Source organism: Centruroides vittatus, unplaced genomic scaffold (assembly GCF_030686945.1).
Source record: "Centruroides vittatus isolate TY-2023 unplaced genomic scaffold, ASM3068694v2 scaffold_769, whole genome shotgun sequence".
In the NCBI taxonomy this organism is placed as follows: Eukaryota; Metazoa; Arthropoda; class Arachnida; order Scorpiones; family Buthidae; genus Centruroides; species Centruroides vittatus.
This window is the reverse complement of record NW_027122717.1, coordinates 4,038,250-4,065,367: the sequence shown is the minus strand read 5'-3', so window position 1 is coordinate 4,065,367 and position 27,118 is coordinate 4,038,250. Positions and strand designations below refer to the sequence as shown.

General features: G+C 33.8%; 1 protein-coding gene across 3 annotated transcripts; it reads right to left on the bottom strand.

The window, feature by feature from the left end:
* LOC136989781 (venom phosphodiesterase 2-like) lies at positions 1-27,118 on the bottom strand. Of its 3 annotated transcripts, none has more exons than XM_067288049.1 (18): positions 26,940-27,118; positions 10,234-10,339; positions 10,086-10,158; positions 9,855-10,020; positions 9,662-9,784; positions 9,476-9,585; positions 8,863-9,001; positions 8,678-8,786; positions 8,424-8,534; positions 6,933-7,086; positions 3,020-3,086; positions 2,849-2,936; positions 2,106-2,272; positions 1,840-2,031; positions 1,606-1,759; positions 1,329-1,536; positions 254-410; positions 1-179 (listed from the first exon to the last, which is right to left on the bottom strand). In XM_067288049.1, the coding sequence occupies exons 1-18, from the start codon at positions 26,976-26,978 to the stop codon at positions 30-32; spliced, it is 2,313 nt and encodes a 770-aa protein (XP_067144150.1). In that variant the 5' UTR covers positions 26,979-27,118; the 3' UTR covers positions 1-29. The 3 variants fall into 3 exon arrangements, with proteins under 3 accessions (XP_067144150.1, XP_067144152.1, XP_067144151.1); XM_067288051.1 differs by lacking the exon at positions 26,940-27,118 and adding an exon at positions 26,085-26,096; XM_067288050.1 differs by lacking the exon at positions 26,940-27,118 and adding an exon at positions 25,321-25,355.

Here is a 27,118-nt window from a genome sequence, read left to right as displayed (position 1 = left end):
TAAATTACACAAAAGAAATTTAATTCAATTCATTTCACGTTAAACCATTCGTAGTCAGTCAAACGAGTCTGTAAGGCTATTGCCGTATAAGGTGATAATGACGTAAAAAATTTGAGTCCAGTCAGCACTTCTATATCTTTAACGGTGGCCGAATGCTTAAGGAAGTATTCATTGATGTTCTGTAAAATATTTAAATAATTAGTTTAATAACAATAGTATTTTCCCTGGGATTTTGAATGTTAAAAACTCTTACTTGGCAGTTTTCTGGGAACGGTTTGTGAGGAATCAAAAACGATAAAACGTCTAAATCTGCCGAACGACACGAATTCAACGGGACGTTAGATGCTTCGCAACGTGTTATCACAGCAAAGTAATGAGTTGGTATTGGAATTTTATTGTTGTGACGTTCTCTGTTTAAAATATTACCAGATTTAATTAAAAAGTTAGTTTTATACTAATTTCATTAAGTAATGTTTTTATTATATAATTAACTAATTGAAAAACATATATAATAAATATATCCATCGCAATTAAGTATCTATCAGTGGTTGAGAAACTTAAACCACTGAACACTGTTGGTCAGGATTCGCGCCTGACCAACGGGCGGCTACGAGGAGTTTTCTGAGGGGTTTTAAGTGTTGCATCTAAGTAGGGCTCAGTTTCCCACAAAGTCCAGAGACTTTGTAGGAAACTCCAACCCTCGCAGATCGATCTTGTGTATCTCAACAAACCAAACCAAACCTTTGCACTTAAGAAGGTAATTAGCATAGTTATCAAAATATTAAGATCATAATTTGAAGTACCAAGGCCCTACTGTCGTGGAAATTTGCTTAAAAAAATTTATCCTATGGGTACTAAGGGACCTTTGTTCATATCCATTATGGTTTTGCCTGGCTCATAATTGAGCCAACCTTAGTGATAGACAGGCCCAACGGATCCTGGTCAATCGTCAATGAAAACTTTTGAGCCGATCCAGATTCGAAACAAATTCTTATCTTTATCATCCAGTCTGGAAATCCGGATTTAAAACTGCTCTCGATCTCTATAATTTATTGCAAGCAGCAGGATTGGAGCACCCTTTCCCAACCATCAGTTATGATGGCCTAATTGTGGTCAGTTATGTAGCCCACCAAATGTTGGTACATCGATCAATATAAAATTGTAAATGCTTTGTAAACATTGTTTTCTTTTATAGGATTAGGCTACACGCGTGCTTATAAACACTTAAATAAAATGTTTGACATTTTTGAATTCTCGGTTTCGTGATTTTAAAACTTTCAAGAAATATTTTTAGATCTCTTTATAATTCATCAAAATTTAGTACTTACAGCAGTTCACCGACTGGCATTTTTAACCCATTGCCTCTTTCGTCAAATGCCGGTCCCATTATAATATTCAATGAATCATATTTTTGCGTCCATTTGCTTAAAAGTATCAAAAATTGTGTCCATATCTCCGAGTAAAATGTTTTGTACATTGGCACGGCATTAGTCATCAATTGCACCGAAGATTCACTATTTGCAGAACTAGCAAATGCTGAAAAATAAATAGAAAATCGTATACTTTGTGTTATTAAAACATGATAATAGTAAGTATGGAAATTACCTGGTGGAAATAAAGAACGTTGTTGTATTGCAGAATGATCCCTGTTCAGTATACTGTAATCTGTACAATTTGCTTGGTTTTCAAATGGAATTCTTTGATCTAATATCCAGCATTTTCCATGGAAAAATCTGGCTTCACCCGACATTATTGACGTCTAAAAATTAAAATATTATGTATAACTTGTATATAAGTGGACCTTCCTTCCCTATTAATAATAATAATAATGAATTTTACCTTTCTTGTAAGGGGAAAAGAAATCCAAGCGGGTTGTTTCAGTTTCTTATGAAATGCCGTAACGTAATCGGGATTCATCAAATGACAAATCGATGTAGATTCTGAATCCTTTATCATAGGTGCACCCCATGGTAGAATGACTTCTTGTTTATGTTTAAAATCTGATGGTGGAGAAATTTGATGTAAACTTCCCTATAAAAAAAGGTTCTAATTAGAATAACAAACCCAAAATTCGAATAATTACATTATTCACTTTAATTTCTTACATTTGGACAGTTACATCCTTTGAATTTTGAACTTTGCAAATTTGTAATAACGCACGCCGTGATAGCTTTATGTGTCGAAGAAGCAGAAAGTGCCATAGGATTATTCAGGATATAGTGCAAACTTCCCTTAGTTCCGTTATTCGGATTCGGAATTACATCTATCAATTCTAATTTTAAAAATATTTAAAGAAAAATTTTACTTCTGTATATCAGAATTTATCGATGTATATGGCCCAAAATAAGATAACCAGCATAACAATTTCAAGCATAGTAATTTTTTTATTGAACAAGAATAAGAAGAATCCCGTTTGGAATAGTTTTTATGAAGTTTATAAGTAATAAAATATTTAAATCAGACAGCAGCTTAGTTTCTACAATGGTTAACTGACTTTTCACTCTTACTTTTCTGACTTTTCTGACTTACACTATATCAAAAAGCTTGCTTATATATTCTACGAAGGAACGTTTCTAAGCAATAGTATGCTTTCTTGACATCTATGGTATAAGATTATATATTAAGGATACTAGGATGAAATGATATAATATAAGTTTCTTAAATTTAAAGTTTTAAGAAGCAGGGTTATCCGTAAGTCAGTTAACTGTTGTAAAAAGTAAATTGCTTATCTCCTATAGCTATTTTGTTACTTATAAAAATAGCTGAAAATAGTTTATACTTAATTCTCACAACTGCAACGCAAAACAAACACGGTTAACTGGCTTTTGGACGTGCTTTGTAAGCTTACCTGCCATTAATTCGTAAAGTTCTATATTTATAAATGGTTCTACTAGAAGGTTCTTCTTAAACGAAGGTCCAAAAGCTAAAAATATTGCCTGCAAATTTGCATTAAAAGAGGAAAAATTAATAATTTTCAAATTAAATCAAGAATTATCTTAATATTTATTAGAGAAATTACATTCATTTCGGGATGTAAATAATCGTATCCATGATTTCCTCCTCGACAATTCCTCGCATTGAATTTACTACAAAATAGTATTACTGTAAAATTACTATATTATAAATTAGGATTGTTATAAATTTAATTTTATTGATGACCTATAAGTTATTGTAAAATGGAATTACAGTATATTAGATTACTCTAACTGACAATGTAAAATTTAGATGGATTTACAAAGTGAATTACCACGCATAATTCTCTGTTGCTTTTTCGGAGTTTAAGACGAAAAATTCTACTAAAATCTTAGTACTTTTGTGTTTTCAGCCTATTCTCAACATAGTTTTGATCCAGTTCATTCTTACGGAGGGGCCCACCAGTGGCCAAGCGGTCTTCGTTTCCTGAACACTGGGAGTTCGATCGTGGGTTCGCGCCTCGCTCGTACGGGCTGGCCACATGGAGTTTTCCGGGTTTTCTCCACGTCTGTAACGCCTAAATAGGAGCCAGTTTTCCTTAAAAAGACCTCCCGGAAGGCATCCCCTTAGGCAGATCGCCCAAGTGTTGCGTTGCCATAACTAAAGAAACAAACATTCTTATTGAACCTACCAGTCGCCGAGTGGATAAAACCTCGCGACCAGTGTTCCATAAGGGCCAGCTTCCCACAGAAACTCCTCCCGGAAGGCAACCCCCTTTGGAAGATCCCTCACGTGTTGCGTTTCAGTATCCCGTTAAACCAAATTATTCTTAAGAAAGATGAGCTGGATAGAAACTGTGTCGAGCTCCAATAAAGGGAGGCAAAGAATTTAAAATTTATTTTGTATACTAGTACTTTTTATGTATTAACAGGTCTTATTATACTGGAAAATATGGATGCAGATAAAACTAAATATCTGCATCCATATTTTCCAGTATAATAAGTCCTGTTAATATATAAAAAGTACTAGTATACAAAATAAATTTTAAATTAAGATAGAAAAGACACAAAGGCATAATAATTAGGAGGCAAAGAAATACGTGCTGTAAAGAAGTTGGAGAAATAAAGAACCTCACTCAATCCTTATAGGTTTTGACTCTTACAAGTTAGTGAAATTGGTTGAATTTAAATACAAGTATGTTATAGTTCTTGACTAATGGATGTAAAGTCTCAATAGACACAAAGCTTAAAAATTACTTTTTTTTTTGTTAAAACCGTTTGAATATATTACAGATGTATAAACAGAGTGACGGCAAAGGTCTCTCCCAGACCTATTATTTCAAAAACTAATAGGGAAATCAACTTTCTTCACTCACGCTCTTTTTTACTTGTATGTTCGATTAAACTATTTTCTGAAAGCGACACTCAACAAGAGGTAAATGTCATAATAGAAAACAGAATAAGACAAATAATGCTACGGTAAAGCGTAATGCACAAAAAGAATTTGAATGTTAGAAAATTCTATAGTGAATATGTTGCTGAATGGGAACTTCTTAAGAACTTGGACTGAAGAAGGTCAAAAAATGCCCGAAATGCAGTCCCCATATGAAAGAGTACCTCTTGTTGAGTATTGACTTATGGAAAAACTACTTTATAAGTTTTATTGAGTAAATTACTATTTCAGTACTATTACCATTTAATGCAGTCCGAAATATCCAGTGAAATTCCGGAACAGGCTTTCAAATATGGTAGGGAAATGCTTCGCTGCATAACACAAATGCAACGTAGGAGTTGTTTAATCTGCGATTACTTTTAGATTAGTAGTGACATGGTGATTAAGATAGCGCTGTTTTATTTAACGATGTATTGATATATCCTGTTAAATCAGATCATTTTGGTTTTCCCGGTTGTTATGACATAACACGGAAAATTATTGTAATCGTGTTGTATTAAATTTGACCCTCCGGGTTTTTTTTTTGCAAATCTCGACGTTTTCAGACTCCTGAACTCAAAACGTCAAAAAAAGTAAAAATTTCTAGGTGTGTGTATATTTCGTTTAATATCTCTGGATTGAATAAAGATTAAGAAACGAAATTCGGCATGGTAACTTTTAAAAGGGGAATTCAGGCTATTAAATTTTGGAGTATGGAACCCGACAAGATGGGAAGACAGAGGTGTCGTACGCAGTGGTGATATTCAGCGGGTTCGCACAGGTTAGGCCGAACCCGTTGTTAAAATTTTCAGTTTCCCGAACCTTGTTAAACACAAGTAACATTTCTCAGTGGTTTTGTTTCTTTTAAAAAATATATTAAAATATACGTATAATACTCTGTAACACTACTAAACTAGACCCTTATACCCCATTCGCACCTAGCATTTTAATCTAGACTGTGAGCAAGGTCGGGGACCATGTCTTTGTGTGATCTCTCTCGACCGTTTCAATCTCGACCGATACGAGGTTTAATCGCGATCGATTCAAGAGAGTTCTTGAAACAAGATCCAGTCATAAGAGAGATCCCACAATCCCACGCGCGCGAGATAATACAAGATGGCCGTGGAACACGTGTCGGGCTATGGACAGCGAAATAAAAAAAGGATATTGTATTTCGAGAGATGATGACATCTGTCTATTATCAGCAGTGCCATTCGGGGTGAAAAATTTCTCTGCCTAAAAAAGAAGGTCGGCAGCACTAATATAATATTGTTACCTGGTCTTCGCCCAGGGCTCGTTACGTTCCAAATACGCCACTGATTATTAGATATATTGCAAGAAAAGGTATTGTATTTATTTCTAGCCAAAACTTCCATTTCGTTTGTCGGTGATTGTCAGGGAAAAATTTTCTGCTAGCGAACCCTTTGTTAAATATTTCGAATATCACCACTGGTCATACGTATCTCGAGTGGAATCAGATTTAATGAAACTTTTACTCGTTATTGGTATTTACAATACTTTTTAAAATGCGTCATTATCCTCAAAATTAAGCCATTTTGCATTTTTATAATAATTAATAATATAACAGTTATATTTTAATAACAACTCGTAACAGTTTGCGCTATATACAATTTTAACTTTGAGCTAGTGCCATAGTGTTTTTTAAACTTATTGTACTTTTTTAAAATGAAGGTTTTTATCATATACAGTATCAACAAAATTACTCCTTTTGAGCTATTGTTGTTATTTAAATTTTACATTCTAGTATAATTGAAAATTGTCGGACTTTCTAATATTCCTCTTAACATCCTTTGAATGCCGGAAAAGTCGAGCAAGAGCCCTTGTCAGCTTTTTTTTTTCTTAATATATATCCATATCATTGCTAACTTAACTGTATATTAACCATTCAGATGACCGGATGGCCGAGCAGTTAAGGTGGCAGCCTACCGCTCTGGGATCGAATCCGGATGGGTCGAAAAATCCCCAGAAATTTTTCAGGTGCTTCGTACGGATGTGGCCGGCTTCTTCCCTCACCACCCGGCTGCCTATTGTGGGCCTGGCCGAAGATATAATGGGTCTGCTAAAAGAGGTCCTCTTAGTGAGCGGACAGAGTTTTAAAAAAATTCAAATATTCCCGCATTTCATTTATGCTATGCAGTGATGCACTGCTACCCCATCACTGCACGCTATGCATCACTGCATAGCGTAAATGAAATGAATGTGGCTGTGCAGTAAAGTATTTTTTTGTCATATTTTACGGACTTTTCCGGAATCCTATTAATACTTGATGTTTCGGAATGAATTGAAAGGTTCGTTCAATTTTTCATCTACAATGATCTTCCTATTAATTTTTGAAATAATTGGTCAAGGAACACTTTTGTTACCACTCTGTACATACATTTATAAATTCGAACGGCTCTAGGGAAAAAACTAGCCATTTTCGAGCTTAATGCCCATTGAGACTTTACATCTGCTAGTCAAAATCTCTGACATACTAAACTTTCAGCCAATTTCAGTAAGGGCCAAAACCCTTAAGGATTGTAGGGATCTTTTTTGATAGAAGTCAATTGTAAAAATATTAAACTTACTTCTCTATGGCCCATCCTGAAGGAAGATCGACGATAATGGGTTCTATTTTATTATTATATGAATAATGATAACGTTTTGGCAGATCATTTTTCTTATAAACGAGTAATTCTGGTCTGTTGCAACGAAGGATTTCTACTACACTTTCAACAGTTCCTGAAATTTAACCATCTTTTTAACATATATATATATATATATATATGTAATTGTCGATAACCATATAACTTAATGTTCAGTTTTACAACAGCATTAATATTGGCGTAAAACTTAACAGTAAGGGTATCATGTAATAGAACAGATATTTTCACAATATAATCAGTACTATTGATAAGATAAAAATTTTAAAGTAGTCCATGATAATAAAATCAGTCAATAATGATCCAGTGTCAATAAATAAAATAGTTTCTCACAGGATGAGATCAACAGCTAACGTAAATATTCAAAGATTAGTTAAACATGTTTTTATATTATGATCAAAACACAATACTGTTAACTCTTGATTTTACGGACCTCAATGTAATGGATTTCGGAAACAACGAATCAATTCCGCTTATTTCAAAGATTCTGCTAGATAAAAATTAGTAATTAATAAAATCATCACTAAACACCTGTAGCTGCTAAGACACATTTATTTGCTTATACACTAACGTTTTCAGCGTTGTCTCACGCCTAATGCGTAGGTTTAAAACGTTAGTGTATAAGAAAATAAATGTCTCACAGCAGCCAATAATGTTTAGTGACGATTTTAGCAATTGTTCTTTATACTGAGTGTGAGTTCGGTTGAAAATTGGTATTTTTAAAATATTAAGCTACGATTACGATTTTGGAAAAATAAAGTGATTTTCTAAGGCTGATCTTGTGCCTAGTGACGGTGTAATAGGTCTAGCAATAAAGAAAGGTCAACATAAGAGTAGTGCTCACAAGTATAAGCTGCGATTGTTACTGTCCGCTAGACAACGCATTGGCAATTATTGTTTGTTATCATATATCTCGTATAAAGTAGTTGGTCGTGACATCGAACACAACATATAATTGGCATTAGCTAATTGACATTCTCTCTATGAATTGGCATTAATAGAGAGAAGCAACAATTCGCTAATCGTTACTTCCCTCTATTAATCCGTATTCAACAGTATTTTATTTTATGTATTTATTTGTTGTAGAAAGAACTAACAAGCGGCTGGATGGCCTGTTGCTTTTCTTTTTAAAAAATTCTTCTGCCCTGTAGGCGCTAAGAGGGTCTTTTTAATCCTATAATCCCATTGTGAACCTGATCGAACTTACATGACTCATCGTGAGAAAAAAGGTTCCTCTTAAGTTAGCATCCTCGGGGCAAAAATCTTCAAATTTAATTTTAAAAAGTGGAGGGTGCCACAAATATGGCTATAGCGGAAATGTAGGTTTTCGTAATGGAAGAAACAAATATCACAGTTTATAGTAGAAAGAAACTTGACCACAAATTACCAAATGCATTTCATAAAAGATATCCTTACTTTTTCCTTTAGGACGGATCCTTCCTATAGGTCCAGGAGATAGGAAAACTTCCGAAGAATTGATGTAATTATCTAATTCGATGACTTTGTTGCAATCGCTTTTTGCCATTCCTAAAATAATTTTAATTTGTCGAACAAAAGTTTATTGTAATATTGGAAAGTATTTTTGAAAGTACTGTACATGTTTAACATCTTGTTTGTTTAATTAAATATATATAAAATGTAAATTTGAATGGGGAAAACGAAATGTTTACCATGATCCGAGACTATAATGATATTGATACAGCCCAATAAATTTCTCTGTTGCAGAGACGTGATCATGAGTTCAATAAAAGAATCCAATTTTGCTAAAACTGCATTCACCTGTAACAAGAAACTATGTTAAGCTTTTTTTTATTTCTTTATTATAATTTTTTTTTTGCTTGAATTCTTAGCATACTTGTGGAGATTCTGGTCCATGTGCATGGCTGGCGTGATCGGGTTCGTTAATGTATAAAGTCAAAAAAGATGGTCTACTTTCCTCTGGTAATTCTAACCACGATAAAATCGTCTCTAATCGAGTTTTCCAACTAACTTTGCTATTTTAAAAAATTAAGTTCGAAAATTAAAAAGTAAGCGTAATAAAGCATTGTCCAGAAGTCAGTTAACCGTGAATTTTCCAGCAATTCCTGCAACTGGGTTAATATATTTTTAATAATAATCGCAAAATTTGAGTATTAAGTATTTGCATAGGCCCCAATTAAAACACAAAATGATTAAGAGCCCACCAGTGACCGGTAGATAAAACCGATGAACGCTGGTCGCGTCACCAAAGAGTTAGACGCGTGAAGTTTTCGTGTCTAACATCTAAATAGGAGCCAGTTTTCCATAGAAAGTCCTCCCGGGAGGCATCCTGTCATGCAGATCGTCCACATGCGTTGCCTTTACCCATCAGTACAATCTGAAAACAGTTAAGTGACTTTTGGGCCAGCCAATAATAACTAGTCATTTAATTATAAGTTTTGAAAATTTCACGAAATATTGATTTGTACAGAGCACAAAATTACACTTACTTATTGTACTTAATGTAATAAGTTGGTCTAGTTCCATTAATTTTGATTTCCGATCCAGGCCAAAAATAAGTACCTGTTATCTTTCCCTGTTTCTCAGCCGTCACCCACAACTGTTTAATATGGTAGTTAAATTATAAATTAATTTAAAAGTATTTAAAAAAAAAAAAAAAACTTAAAATGACGTACCGGTTCCGCTTCCCACCAGATGGGGTTGTAATTATCTTGTCCCCGTCTTACGCTGAACAATCTTCTAAGTTTTGGATCATAGATATTGTTGTCAATTATCCCGTGTGATTCCGGATACAATCCCTGAGATGTTTTTCCTTCGTTAATAACTTGCTTATTATCCATTCTAGATATTATTTACTTAAAATCTTACCGTTACAATTGAATAATGGTTAGGAAATGTTTTTGTAGGGAACACAGGCTTCATGTATGGTGCACTCGCTCCACAATGAGCTAAACGTTTGAGCGTTGGAGTTTTGGCAAAATAATCTGGTCGAAAACCATCTAAAGAAATTAATAACAATGGGGGATTCCTGAAACTATGGAACAGGTTTAGAATAATAGTTTAAGTTGAGATTTTAAGAATGAAAATTAAGGTAAATACTCTGAAGGGCAGATGTTCCTTTCGGGAAAACACGGCTGCTGGTACCACGGACCAGTTTGCTCCGTTAGTTTTTCTGTTTTAAACAATCGATTATATTTCATTTATATCGTTTAAATATAGAAAAAATTATACATTTAGTATAAATTACCTGAAGAAGGTCCCGTGTTTATATTCTTTTGCCCTCTTTGTGCGTAGGCGACGTTAACACCGCAGAAATATCCTCCGATGAATATTACAACTATGGCCACTACCATCTAACAAGAGAATTTCAAGTTTACTTTACCTAAAATTGTAAATTCGTAATTCGAATTAAATACACAGGATGGTTCAAAATTCAGCTAACTCCCCGATTTTTGTGTTTGAAATACACTTATACAAATGTAGTGTTGCGAGAGATTTGACCAAGCTATTCAGGCTGTCTTTCTCTCTCAAAATTGGTAGGAGCAATACAAAAGATATGACTAGGTATTTAATTATCCGAATAAGGTACTAATTTAGTCTTTACAACGGTTAATTGATTTTTGGGCAATTCTGTGTAATCTTTATAAATTAAAATTTTTTATAAATGTTCAAAGGACATCTTGCAGGTTAGTTTTTGGATTCTAATTCACTTTGTTCGAGTGAGACGTTATTTAAAAAGAAATCGTAACCATAAATTCAAAGTATATCGCCGTATTATACAGTACCTTATATCTATTATAAGATTATCTAAACCCACGAATGGCACAAAAATGGATCTCACTTCCTACAGAGTAGAAAGAATATAAAGAAAAAACCGGAAAATAATTTTTGATGGGACTAATCTGAGCTATACTCTATAATTGAATTACAATGTTATGTATCTTCAGTTTTTTAAATTGTAATTGAATTACAATGTTATATATCTTCAGTTTTTTAAATTGTAATTGAATTACAATGTTATGTATCTTCAGTTTTTTAAAGAGTTAAAAAGCAATTTAATTAATGTTTAAATATTTAATAATGCTTTATTTTTTTACGTCAGAAATCTAATTCAAGTAACTTGGAATCGTCGAGTGCAAGTTAATTCAAGCAATCATTTAACCAAACCGGTTAGAAAATCCTCTTTTTTTTCTCTGCTAACATTCGGTTGTTAACATTGTTGATATCTGTCCAATAATTTTATTGTCTTAAAAACTAATAATTTACTCTTAGATAATAATAGGATTATTAGAATAGTTCCTTTAATAACATGTGGCTTTGTTTTTTCGTGTCGTACTAATAAATTTCATGTAGTACTGTACTAGGTTCTTGTAGATGTTTTTATATTCTCAAGTTCTTGTATGCATAATCTCACGTTCTCGCTGATGAAAAACTTACTACAGTAATTTCTGTTGTAGCTTCGTATTACTGAAGGAAAAGATTTATGAATCAAATCAATTAACGTATAAAATATTCGAAAATTGTAAAGAAAACGTTTTTATGCAATCTATGCAAAAAAAGAAAGTTAAAAAGTTATAGATATTGAAATGAAAAAGTTTGTATTTAGAAATTAAAAGAAAGTTATGTGCATGAATATGTAAAATTAACAATATCCTGTTAGATTTATACTAAACTAATAACATAATACAGGGGTCGGCAACCTTTCGCGCGGTAAATTAGTGTTATTCCGAATGCCGACAGATTCTACGAATTTTGTTATATATAGTCTATTCTCAAAATTGTTCCGTTTATAGTGGACTTAAAAAATATATAATTTTGAAGTTAAGTTGTTAATTGAATTATATTCTTGATTTTGAAGCGCATGCACAACACGTAGATGGCGACACAGGGCGTAAACGCACGAGCTGTAATATAAATATACATGCAGGAGATTCGGTTTTTAATGTACCTCGGCCTACACTGAACTATGGCTTCCATTTAAACGTGTAATTAATAATTAAAACATAATTTCTACTACATTTCTATTCAATTATTCAATTAGAGTGCCATTGAAAATCGTCCTCGCGTGTCACAGGTTGCCAACCTCTGATATAATATATTTTAGTTTATCCTTATTTTGTTCAATAACCTTTTGAGAGCTTTTGAATTCTAAAAAAATTCTCTTTGCTTGGTTGGCTGAACATCGCTTACAATCGCTAAAAAAGATTTTTAAGTAGAACAGCAACAAAGACAATCATCGTTTTAATAAAATCACAGTCAAATTTGGTAAAATTATAAAAATTATATTTAAATTGAAAAATATGAAATTTACGTGAGTATTTTATGTACTTTCGGAAAAAAATATGTGCTTTGTGGTTTTACGTATATTAGTTAACACCAATAAATGTTTGCGTATGTATGTGTATGTGGGAAAACGTCGGCCGTGAACGATCAAACGTTCATGACCAATCTTCAAATGGACTCAAGTAAGTCGGGCAGTAAATGTATAATCCGGCTATTCTGAGGATTCGGATTCAAGTTCGGTCAGGAATTTTTATGATTAGTTTGACCTGTAGATATTTCAAGCCCGTCTTTCGTCACCCAACCACCGTGAATGTCCCATTATAGGTTCGATCATGAGATCGAACCCATAATGAACATGGGGAAAGTCCTCCTAATTACTCGCAGGACAGAAATAGCCAAATTATATGATAATATATATATCTATAACTTGTTTATAAGTTATTATTATTTAAACTAAACTTGTTTATATAACATATATACTGTATATATAAACAAGTTTAGTTTAGTTAAATAAATTAGTTTAAATTAAGACATTTCAATTATTAGAATTTAATAAATTTCTATGGATTCAGTTTCTAGTTGTTTCTTGATTTTATCTAAAAATTATGAATATTGAGTGGTATTCAAGCAACTTTTACAGATTACTCTTGCACGATTAGTTTGTTTACAGAATCTGCAAATAAAACCAATCATGAGAAAATAATTGCTTAGCTAATTAGCAATTTTAACCGGTTACGGTTCTCGAATAGAAATACTACTGCAGACAGAGAAAATAGTTTTGGCGTCATTCACTAAATTTAATTTTGTGTTATAAATCAATTAGAAATTAAATTAAAAAAAGATACAATGGACAGAATTCTAGAGTTCAGTAATATCTGTTATTGGAAAAGTAAAATTAATGCCATTTAGGCCTAAGTGGTGATTTAATATTTTAAAATTTAAATTTTAAAATAAAACTATTATGAAGCTTACAATTAATTGGCTTACAAAGGGATTTAAATTGTAAGCCAATTGTAAATTTCATAACAACGAATAACGTATTCTTTGCTTTGTCTGTACAATAACTTCACAAAATTCAAGATTTTTAGTTGTAAAATAGATTTGACTGGAAAATGAATGACTACAGAATTAATTGCATCCTCCTATATATTGGACACTTTTAAATTGTACTGTTTTAATTAGAACCGACAAACAACTGCAATACATAGTATAATCTCTCTGTATTGGTAGATCTTAATGTGGAACCAATAATGTTTCACTAACAGAGTTGAAAGTCAAAATTAACCAGAACTCACTCATGCGTAATGAATGCTAATTGAATTTCACTATCCGTTTGTTAAATTAATGCAGTCGTTAGAGATTTTATTACATATAATGGTTTTTTAATTGGAATTCCATATATATGTCAGTTATTCTGATGTCCTATTTTTAAGAATCAGTTGCTCTAAATTTTATTAAGAATATCCATAATTCTGGATTTATACAAGCTGAAGAAATATTAATTTTGTGTTTGTCAACCTTTTTAATTACCATCTCTTTTTTATGTTTTGGTTTTGGTAAAAGAAACTTTTTTTTTATCATAAAAAAGAGATGGCAATTAAAAAGGTTGAAACGGTAATGATTGGTACAGCTGTATCAAAGCCGCTTTACCAGGCAACGCGCCCATTATAACTGACCCCATAGTAATGATTTTAAGAAGTTAGGTTGTCGAAGAAATTGCCAGAAATAATTAATTTTTACTTAGATTAAAATTAAGTTCCGATACGAAAATCCAATGGAGTTAAACAAAATTTGGCGTACTTACTATTTCGTATTTTCGATGTAAATTAAAAACATTACGAGTTTTTGTTCCACCCTTTATATTATGTAATAAACTGACCCATATTGGTATCAATTAAAATTTTTTCGGACTAAACGAGAAAAACTAAAGTAAAATTGTATTATATTATTCATGACATCGGCGCATGATTGGCTATATAATCTGCTTCATTTTTTACTTAATTTGGACAAGCAATCGGACGAGGAATGAGAAATGACATTTTGATTTAACGGTTTAAGTCCCAATTACGTTTGCCAGCTTGGAATATGAGTGAATCACGTGAGTACGACCTCCTTCCTTAAACGAATAGATTTGTTAAATGAGTTCGTACTATATGAAATTCTCAACACGTTTAAGTTTTGCTTTTTCTTTTTTTTACTCTTTTCGACCGGAAGACACAAAAAAGACTTTTTTCCTCCATACCTATTATATTTCGGCCAGGCCTCAATGGACTGTATTTTTTTTCTTTTTAGCTTCTTCCGCCCTGTGGGCAGTAAGAGCGACTCTTTTAGCAAGTCCATTATGGGTTCGGCCAGGCCCACAATGGGGCAGCCGGGTGGTAAGGGACGGGTCCGACATATCTAGACTGACCACCACCTGAAGGATTTTTCGACCCGACCGGTTTAGATCCTGGGTCCCCCGGACCACCTTGACTGCTCGGCCATCCGACTTTCACAATCAGAGTAGTGAAGACGGGCCCGACATATCCGAGACACGTCGCAGGAATTTTTCATGGGTGTCAGCATACGAACAATTTCTGGGGTTTTTCAATTTTCCAGATTCGAACCAGGGTAGTTTCCCTGGCTTTCTTCACATGTCTAACATCTAGAGGTCTAACATCTCGAAGAAAGTCCTCTCGAAAGGCGCTTGCCCTTGGCAGATCGCCCATGTGTTGCATTGCCTTATCCCATTATTCCTACAATGTTTCAAATTCAAGTTTTTTTTATTACGTTTATGAAAATAGTCCGTGTGATTTATATTTAAGACGGCGGTTGGATGAAGCGGTAAACACACCAACTTGCTGCTCTGGGATCCAGGTTCGGGTCCGCATCTATTAATTACAGTTAAACTTCTATATTAAGAACTTCTATATAGCGAATTTCTCAATATAACGAATTTTTGCATCGTACACTGCTCTTTCAGCCAATCATATATGTAAAATTGCTGTTAAACAGTTAAACTTCTATATAACGAATTTTTTTTTTAATTTGTAAGAACAATCGATCTTTAAAAAACTAAACTCGCACTCGACCCTCTGGGTCGAGTGCGAGTTTAGATTCAATTTCAGGTATCAATCTGTAAAATCGCGGCCCAGGTGTGAGAAATACTTGTTTTCAGCTTTTAAAACCATCATGTAATCTGCCCCCCACGCGGCTACTGATTGTAAAGAAGGGGAGAAAGATTAGGCCCAAATGCCGTTGTTGACAGAAAAACGATTTACAATTAACGAATGTCGAAAACGTTAGAAAGCTGATAATTTTGATAGTTACTGGACTAATTTTTGAGATTATTGAGATTTTATTTAATAAATAGTCCAGCTGGAATCTGAAGAACTGTTAATATAGCCTAGTGTTTAAGAATTACTAAAAAAATTAATGTGTTGGAAGAGTTGATAAAGGCTCAAAAAAGAAAGGCATTAAAGCAAAGTTTGGAAAAGTAAGTAGTTTATCAAGTTTCAAATTAGCCGATGATGCGAGACCCAAAGGAAAACGTGCTGGAACTTGCGTTTACATCGATGTAGATAAAGCAGTTTTAATTCTCTTAATAAGTGTGAAGCATATTACGAAGAGAGCGAAATTACGAAATTTCCCTATAGCGATTTTTTTCAGGATTTAGCGACTTCGTTATATACAAGTTTGACCGTAGTTAGTTCACCAGGATATGCCGGGCCCCGGTCCCTCCCTCGTCACTTGGCCATCCCCAACGTGGGCTTGTCCGAACCCACGACTTCATGAAAAAACAGCCCTCTCAGTGGTCTCAGCACAGAAAAAGTTGCAAAAATACTCGAAAAAACAGAATGCAAATTCAAAATGTAATATTTAATTTCATTAAAGTAATCTTTTATAATTTTTTTATTAATTTTTTAATTTGCAATGTGCTAAATTATCTGCATCTATCAGTAAAAAAAAAAATTCATTGGTAATGGATGCTTTCGTATTTTGTAATAGTTAATTTTCTTATTACAACTTTTGAACATGTTTTTTGAAACAAAAACAAGACAACCAAAACATTTTTTGAAATTGGAGATCAGAGTTTTGGATAATTATCACTGGCAATTAAGGAACGTTCCCACGATATTTATGTAGACTTAAATCGTGATAATGTTGTACTAGTCACCAAAATGGCGCACAAAGAAATCAGTCTCGCAATTTACGAAGTTTTTAATAATTTCTTACATAATTAATGTGAAATATTAATAATCAGATTATTCTATCAACTATTGTAGTATAGGGATCGCAAAAACGCATAGAAGTGGTGAATAATTATAAAGTTCTAAAGCCGGATATTTCGAGAGTCAACTCGGGTCAGGAACACGTGTTGGTGATGCAGACCAGACACGAAAGAAACTTTCTTAAAACTTATCCTAAAACAAACGCGACTCGATGACGAACGACCGAGGGGATGTCAACCAAGAGAGGAGCTTTGTCCAGGTGCTCTCAAACAAGTGTCGGGAGTGAGAAACAAAGAGGGGAAATTAGCCGCCAGAACATATGGCAGATTGTTTGGAGCCATAACGGCGTAAAACACGAGCGCGAACTTCAAAGGCTCCGACAACCCCTCTCGACCCGGATCGGTCTCGGGTTTCGGGAAAATCTTATAAAACCCCCGGATCTTAGGGTCGAAGGGCAATTCTCTTCCAGACAGGCGGTTCTCCCCTCCAGACAGGGAGTTCGATTCTCCTTCGGTCATTCTTGGAAGAAGTGCGGCGGTTCTCCTCCAGACAGGCGGTTCCTCTCCAGTCGAGTCTGCACCAGTCAAGACTGTCCGAAGATCCCGAAAAAGGGGTTGCCATCTACAGAGGCCGACAGAACTCCTCCTCCTCTACAACGGGACCACATCCCTTCATTTATCAGCGCCACAAGAAGACTGTCTCTCCGAAAACGACCTAGGAAGCCCGGAACGTTTCCAACGTCACCATACCTACATTGCCCTAATGATCTAGATCGTGTTGTACCTCAATAATATGTAAGTTAACTTAGTAGTTAGAATAAACGGTTTTGTGTAAGACATTTGTCATCTTTGTCTCCTACCGCCACCACCCACATACGATTTCGACCCTAGGTTTTCCTGACGCGTGATTAACTGTTTTCCCCTGGAAATCGGCGGCCTTACAGTAGCAGTAAATAGCCTACCAAATTTTGTACCAAAATTCTCCATCTTTATCTTGTAAAACAAGTTATATACAAACATTATGTGTTAGTTTATAATAATTATTGCAAACAATATTAAAAGTTTAAGGCCTTTTAGATGTGTTTTTAATATTAATTCCAGTAAGTATGTGTATGTAATATGGTTTTCAACGTTTAAGGCATTGTCTTTTCCACACAAACCTAGACATCTACGTATTCATGTATTTATCTTTTAAAAAAATAACACTCGAGTTAAGTTGTTTGAAGCAGTTTATAGAAGTTATTTTTTGCTGTAACTAAAAGAAATCGATAAGAAAAGTCAAGAAGTACACGAGCTTCGGTTTTTTGCATTGTATTTCCACTTTCCATTTGCAAGGAAATAAAAAAGGAGAATAGAAAAAAAAATTTAAGCAACATCATAGATAAGGACAGAAACGAAGACAGTAGTATTATTAGTTGTATACAAACGCAAACAGAACGTAAACTTAAATTTATAAATTTTAATAAATTTTGCAGAGGAATAATTTCTAAATATTTATCTAAATTATACTTATAACTAACTCGTAGCTGGCAAATTATTTCAATAATATCAATAATATAATTGGAACGGCTATTAATGACTTTCTAAAATCACCAACAAATAGTCGGGATCGAGACCGACATTATGTAAAGGAGCCTCAGTCTCCTGGGGTCCTCTATATAATTTTAAATCATAAACTAATAAAGTCTAATTGTAGCTTTAGGGTTATTTATAAATTATGATAAAGTACATGTCTAGTCGATAATCCGGCACTATCAACAAACTTGGGATTTTTCTTTAATTCTCTACAAAAGCATTACTTTATACTTTACGCAATAGAGGACTTTAGATACAATGAAGTATATTTCTTCTGAATGTATAATACGAGTAATAAATTCCCGTTATATATAATATAACGGGAATTTATAAACAATTTCATAACGTAATGAATAAATTGGACAAACATTGCATTTATAAATTTAATTATAAATGCAATGTTTATGCTGTATAACGTTTATAAAGAAATGCACACCTCAAAAAAGTTTGAATTTTAAAAAATATTATCATAATAAAGAATTGATTGAAATTAATTAATATACTGTATATTTATATATATATACACAGTAAAGTTTACTTATAAACTGTAGTTTATACAAGCGTAACGACATAAAATAAGAGATGAAGTCTGTTGTAAAAACTTGTTTAGCTTAAGGGCAGTGTACGCATGCGGAAAATTTCAAATAGAAAAGTATCGTGACAAACAGGAAACGTATTTTTTGTTTTCATCTGAAAGTTGTCTACATTCATAAAAAGTAAAAACTCTGTTATACTTTATTCTACTTTTCTAATTTTACTAGTTAATTATCATAATTTGTACAGTGTGTAACAAAAAAACTCGTAAGCATATTCCATGTTTTTTAACATGTCCAGTAAAACCTAAAATGGATTGTTGTTAATTAACGAATTTACAAGATCAACCACAGCTTCTGTTTTGGGAAAGTCTAACTCGAAATGGGATTGGTACACTCGGGTGAAGGATGAGAAATGAGTCCCGATCCCGGATTTGAATCTCACAAGTCAGTTTGTGTCTAGAAATTTTGTGTTAAGAGTGCCTCGTGGCAGAAACTCGTTTAAAGTTTGCACCACGTGAATTTGACATTGTCATTCACATATGACTCCGGGTTCGAAACTGGTCCAGATCGTATAATTGACATCACAATAAGGGTTCCTTACTATTTATCCGTGTTGGTTGATGTCATTGCTGGTCTGATCTACTGTAATGGATGTAACTATAACCAGACACTTAGCTAACAGTTTACCGATATCTGGTGTTAATAATTCAATCAAAACTTTTTAATTCACAAATGCTTCGATGATTTTTTAATTGGTGTGATAAAATCGTGTATTAACTTCTGTTTAAGGTTTCTGATCTGTGAATTGAGTTTCCGAAGTTCAAAGCAATGGTACTATTTTTTTTTTTTTTTTTTTTTTAATTCTTTCTACTATTAGGACAACAAGAGAGCCTACTTTTAGCAAGCCCATTATGGGTTCGGCCAAGCTTACAATGGGGCGGATGAGGCCGAACATATCCAGATAGACCAATAGACCATATCTCCAAAAATTCCGGAGGTTTTTCGACCTGTCCATATTCGATCCCGATTCTCTCAGAGCTGCAGGTTGTAATTTCGGCCGTTCGGGCATCCGTCCATTTAGCAGTGATACTATCAACCCTTTAATGTTATCTATTAAAGGGTTGACAAAATATTTGTTTTAAACAAGATAAAATATTTAAACTTTACTGTTTTCATCAACGTTTTCATATAAGTAATTGCAAAATAATTTACCAGAAATGTTAAAATAGCAGACAAAATAGATGTATTCTGTTTTATAGTATCTTGATGATCAATTTTCTGCACGGGTTAACAGAGCTTTAATTTGCGAGAATTTTTATCATCATTACTTTCCCCAAACAGAAATATACACCCACATAATTTTAATATTTTTATAGAACACTGATTTGGTACACAAATAAGTATTATAGGCCAGTGATTCTCAAAGTGGGGGGTCGCGAAAAATATTTGGGGGTCACTGAAAAATTGATGCCAGATCAATTTTTTTTCAAATATTTTATAAATTTACTATGGATTCATGTTTAGAAATAATAGAAATAAAAAATAAATAAAATAATCTTTACTTAAATAAATTGCACATATAAATAATAAAAACAATATAAATATTTTAATACGAGCCTAATATTCATAAATTTGTGAGCTTTTGGGAAATCCTCCGAGTTCTACTCTCAGCCTAAACTATGATAGAACAACATTGTCATTTGGAACGGTGTTCGCTAGCAGCGTTGTGTCTGTAGGCAAGTCGAGTTAGAAATACAGTAGAGCGTCGTTATCCAAAAACCGATCAACCGAAAGCTTTTCAGTCGGCAAATTCGAATTTCCGCTAGTGCTGTGGCGCTGCAATATTTGGCTATGTCTTGGGCTACTCCAATAATATTTTAGTTGGTATTCGTTTTTAGCTGGCAGCACTGGAGCGACCATGAGAGGGTACTTAACTCCCTTCCTCCGGGATGTTTTCCTACACATAGTCATTCTTCGGTGGTCCTGTGAAATTTTTAAGTGCGAAAGGGGGGCCGCGGACCAAAAAGTTTGGGAAACACTGTTATAGGCCATACTATTGTAAAATAGTATGGCCTATAATACTTATGAGGGAAATTTTACAAATTATAGGCCCATAGAAGAGGAAAAAAGTGGTCTTGCCAAAAGAAGAGAGTGGTTCTCATGTTAAGGGTGGAAGCAATAAAGTATTTTTTCCTCTTTTCCTTTATCATAACTCCTATGAAAATGTCTGTTGGTTTGACTTGTATTACACACTAGCAGATATAGTTTGAAACTGGAATTATATTTAGAATTATAGAATTATATTATAATATTATATTTCTAATATTGGCGGCAAAAATTGGTCCTGCGATGGCCAAACCTGTTCCTATGATCTACAGTATAGATCATAGGAACAGGTTTGGCCATCCAGGTTGAATATGAGCATTTCTTTGTTTTGATTTTTGACTCCGACCTGGGCACTAAGAAGGCTTTTTCCAGACACCTTTCGAATCGAAAGGTGTCTGAAAAATGGATTCGGCCTGGTTCACAATGGAACGGCAGGGTAACGAATATCCGACTTATCTAGGTCAGACGCACGTGAACACTTCCTGATGTTCTCTCCATTCCCCATCATTGCATAATCACTCATCGCATTATTTAACTTACTTATATTTGGATCAGCGTTTCTCAACTTGGGGATCGCGACCCCCAAGGGGGTCTCGGTGATATTAAAGGGGCTCGCGAAACAATAATGAAATCATTTTATGAGAAAAAATAATTTATTATAAACATTTTTCTTACAATAAGTACACATGTAAAGAAAAAGAAATTAATGTGTTGGTTGCATTTGTTTTTCATTTAAAATTTTCTCCATATGTGGATCTATTTTCTTAATGTATAAAATTAGTGCAATGTGATTATACAATATTTTAAAAAATTTACATTTAATCTATAATTACAATTCAATTAGTAATAGTAAGGCTTACCGTTATTCCTTTGGGTGGGGGTCGCGAAATATTAATTTTATTTATATTTACTATTTGGGGGACGTGGAGTTAAGAAGATTGAGAATCACTGACTTAGATGAATATTATTATACGTCATATTCTCAACATAATGTTGTTTGCGACTGAATATTTCACAACGGCAAAAAATAACATGAATTACTACAGTAAGACCCCGCTTAACGCGGGGGATGCGTCTCCAGACGACAAAGCGCTAAGCGAAACAGCGTTAAACGAGGTCATTTTAACGTAGAGTAAATAAGGAAAGGGGAACACGCGACCAAAAATAAGCAAATTTTGCTATAATTTTAAGTTATTTTTATATTGATTTGCATAATAATATATGTTAAATAACACATAAACATATGCAAACAGAAATGTGAAGTTCATTTTTTGTGATTGAAGGTCCTGGCTTTTCTGAAATTCTTGTTTTTTGCGATAGTCTTGTAGTTTCATTTGTCGGTTTTTTTTTTTCCTTAAGCAAATGTCGGTAGCAGAAGATCGCATCAAAAACGCCTCGTTTTGCTTTTGCACTCCTTTCAAAATCAGGACCATTCGCTACAATTTGATCAACGATTTCGGTTATCACTACCAAAATTTTACTAAGGAAATCTGTAGCAAGTTTTTTGGGTAATTCGTTTTCAGAATCTCTATTTTCCAGTTCCACGTGGATTCCTTGTTCTGCCAGTTCTTCAAGAACTGGCAGAACAAGGTAAGACTCTCATCAGAAACCTGCAGTAACTCCTCAATTGTTTTGTTTTGCGGCATCCCTACTTCTTTATAAACAGGGGATTTATAGAGTGTTGAACACAATCTTGTGTTCAACGCTCAATAAAACTGTAAAACACGGTTTCAAAAAACAAATAAGCTACAGGGCATTTATAATTAATGTATACTACATTAGATTACTCTGGAGACAGGGTAAAATCGCGAAAAGCATCGAGAGGGAAACAATCGCGAAAAATGTAAGGTAGAATTGGAGAATACGCAATAAATTTTTTGAGGTCGAAGAGATCCGCGATCGAAAAAGTTTTGGAAACACTGATTACTTTTCCAGATGAGATAATTCGAATGTGTTCGAAATATTTCTGCCCAACAGTATAAAATATCTCGGCATTACTATCGATCAAGGCTTCAAATGGAATATTTACATTTAAAAAAAAACACTTGTGACAAGGCCATAAAACTTTCGAACCTTCTCTGCTTTCTCGCAGGGCCTCAACAACAAGAACTTAACAAATATCTACCGTCTGGCCAACGAACCGGCCATCCTCTATGGTGCGCTTTTTTGGAGGGACGCAATGGACAAAGTACACGTAAAGCGTAAGCTTCTAAAGGCTCAGCGTGTCAGTCTCCTCAAGATCAGCAAGGCCTACAGGATAGCCCCCACATCCGCTCTACAAGTGATTACTGGCATCCCACCAATACATCTAAGCGTAAAGTCCAACACGGCTAGCTGGCGAAGCTGATTGGAATTGTTAATGTAAACCAATACTTTGTGAATGGCGTACTGTTCCGCTTGCATAATAGGGCAGTAATCCGCAAGTTTAAAGCCCTTTTTGTGGACCGGATGTGTTCAGTCGCTATTTCTGTTCACAATGGCAGCGCCCGTACCAGAAAAAGATTTTGACATATCTGTGAAGATGGTGTTGGCATTGTTGATGTTTGAAACACTTGGATCAGTAAGAAAATTAATGGTAGGAGATAAAGCAGGGTGCCTGCAACCCCTGTGAAGAGAGTCTTGGGTGTTTTTGTGGTTAAGCACGAGAGTATGTTGCATATCCAGGCTGGGAAGGATGCCAATATTTAGATAACTTATTAGCTCAGTCTTCGTATGATCTGAGAGACTGAGGTTGGTGAGATGCAGAAAGCAGGTCTGCATCTGTTCCGACAGCCAGGCCGCTCTCTGGAGCATAAGCAACAAAGCCCAGCGTAACTATTTCCATCAACTCATCATGGACGAACTCAACAAAAAACAAAAGCAACCTCATTCACTTTTCCTGGACCCGCGCCCATCAAGGTGATAACACTTCAATAGGGGCCATTTTTCCATAGAAAACCCTCCGGGGAAACATTCCCTTTGGCAAATTGCCAAATATTGCTTTGCCGTATCCTATAACTCGTGTTTATGAAGTTCGGTGGAAAATTTCGTAAAGTTTTCTTTTCAAAGTTTACTTCGAATTCGCAAAGCTTAGCACGAAAAAGTATTTCCCAACTTTAATTAACGATTGTTTTTTTTTCGTGGGGAATATAACAGAAAATTCAACGGAATTTCCCAAGTAAAACATTACTTATCTGTTGAGAAATAATAATAGTTACGAAAAAATCGACAATAATCATTTTTTTTATATAAAATTTTTAAACTTTCGCCATATTATAGTAAAATCTGTATAGAGGGACAGATAGCTGAGGCGATTAAGGCGACAACTTAAGGTTTCTGGTGATCAGAAATCGAATCGCTGGTCACCGCATTGTGGGCGTATAAGAAATACTCTCTTATTGCTCACAGGGTGAGAAGGGCCAAAATAGGAGAAAACTACGACTATAAATCCTATATAACAGGGGTGGCCAACAAGTCGATCGCGATCGACCGGTCGATCGCCAAGCCAATTTTGGTCGATCGCTAGCGATGTCTTGACTTAATGTATTATATTTGTAACCGAACGCAACTGTATGCATGCAGTTATGACTCGACTCATAAGCAGTGAGTGCACTTCGTACTGAAACACAGTGTATAAACATAGTATGTATTTCGCACTTCCCCTCCCCACTTAGACTATGCCGATGACAACAAGTCGATCGCGACACATTTTTACGATAAAAAGTAGATCTTATGTGCACAAAAGTTGGCCATCCCTGCTATATAATACACTTATGTATTAGATTAATTATTTTTATTATTAAATTAATTATAAAACAAATAAAAAATGTAAATAAATAATTTTAACATAATTTCTTTCAAATACATCAACAATATACACCAACAGCAGTTGTTGGTTTAGGCCTATTTGCTCATTATATCGGGTTTCGCTTGATGTATATTTGTATAATTTCTTTCTATGAATTTGTTTAAAGATTAGTTACAGAACTAACTAAAAAAATTCATTTGACAAATATCAAATGAAAATAATCCAAATAAAAATTTTTAAGGTATAAATCTATTTTTTACTATTCAAAAGCATTTAAATATCCTATATTCAGAATGTAGGCCTATATTACGTCTTGTTTCCGAAAATTTACTCAATCAGACGTACCGAATTTGATATTAAATTATTATTATTATTGCTATTAAACATATTTTGTTATGTTTCATATCTTATAATCATATATATTTAAGTCTGTTTGTTTACAACAGCATGTATGTACTGTACATAATTAGTATTTAGTATTTTTGATTTAGTATCGATATTAGTATTGATATGACAATCGTAAACTCGTATACACTACACAAATTAACGAGTCTGTAAAACTTATCAGTTCAGGAAGCCCTTTAACTCTACCCCACTAACGAGTTCGATTTCTTGATCAAGTATTTTATTAGATAATTGTATAGTTTTTATAATTAATTAAAAATAGGATAACTTGTATCGAATATAAATTTAAAAGAGAAATGATAAAAAAATCTGTTAGTTATTAAAAAATATCACTGTTATATTTATCATAATTATTAATAATTCAGTTTTATTTATGTTTAAAAGCTTAAAATTTATAAAAGATTTAGTTATTTATAAAATAAAATATCAAACCTTAAACATCGGAAATCCAAGAAAAGTACATAATATTTAATGGCTATTGGCCACTTGTCAGAATTAACTGCTCTGTTCTGCAATTAATATTTGTTTCCAATTTAGCTTTTTTCCCCAGCTAAATAAATATTTGTGATTAATTTTTCAATAAAACTTAAAAGTATAAATCGGGCTTTGCAAAAACGTAACTGAACAAGTTTTAAGTTGTTCAGTTAGTTTTTTGCAAAACCCGATTTATGCTTGTGGCCCTATGGCATGAAACAGGCCCTCTCCTTCACCAACATACCCTCGCTTCATTATCAAAAGCACCTTAATATACTGCCGTTTAATAACGGGCAATGCATATACTGTAAGTAGCTTTTGATAATGGAGTTAGGACCCTCGTAGAACGAGACCCTAACATATAGCTTTTACGGTAGGCCTATATAAATCCGGTACTAGTGGCACCTACGTTTTATCGTTTATAACATCGGCACGTAACTTTTAGTAGTGATTTTTGGATCGCCCTGTAAAACTAATTGGTTAATTAGTTAATTAGTAATATAGTAACACGTAGCATAGAAACTCCTCTGTTCGGGACGCTGTATACGGATAGATTTTTGTGTCCGTGTACTGCTATTTTGCTGTATTTACATATAACCAATATTATATCTCTATATAAAATATACAATTTTAAATTTCGATGTACAGTACTATACTTATAAAGTAGACGTTTAAGTAAACGTAGAGAGTGACGTAAATTACTCTCACGCAAAGAAACTTACCTTCGTTGTCCCTTATATTACAAAGGTAGAGGTGTTGAATGATGAGTGGCAAGATAATACTTCCTGGAAATTCTTCAACGTGTTTATCCTGTTGTGCTACTTTTATTGGAAGATTAAGTCTACTGATACTTGTACTCAATGATCGTGTTGTGGTGCATAAATGTTAAAGATTTAGTAGTTTTATAAACGTTTTATTTGGTTATTTGTGCATAATTCACATCAACCGGGTAATCAGAAAGTCAATTAGCATATACACAGGATAAGTATAGTAGAACCTAGAACCCTCGAGTCGGACATCCTAGACACCCCTCTAAATTGAACTCTCAATTGGAACCGGCGAACATCTGTGGTATATTAACCCCTCTATCCGAAACCCCTCTCTATTTTGTGGAATCGCTAGACCATTTCCTAAAATAAATAGTGCTTCTTTACATGCTCTGCTGAGCCTAACTTTTTAATACATTTAGAAATTCACGAAATGTAGATAAAAAGTAACATATTTTAAATAAAATTCGTGTTTAACTTCTCTCTCACATAACATCAAATACTACCTTAACAAAGATTGGTACTCGAAAAAAATTGCACACTCTTCATGCGTAACAGCAACAACCTTTCTAACAAAATGCTGTCACAATTCAACGATTCGACTTTTATTTCTACATCTTTGGCCAAATAACTTAATTGGAATAGTAACGTGGGGTGTAGGCTATACGACACATCCGGAGTTAATTATTTGTATGGAGAATAATACGTTTACAGCATTTTATAGACTCGACTCTAGTATAAGACATAATTTATAGGATTTACATGTAAAATATGTAATAATAATAATAATAATTAATTGACTATACTCACAAAAGCTACCAGAGCTAGTAGTGTCTGTCTCTCCATCATCAACCAAGTTCAACTAACTGCAAATCTAAATTAGAACATTGATAGGTCGTATAGTTTTGTCATAAAATAAATAACCGTACTAGGTTAAAGATGTTCCGTAACGCTTCATAGATTTTTCTATACGCGATATGGTTATTTAG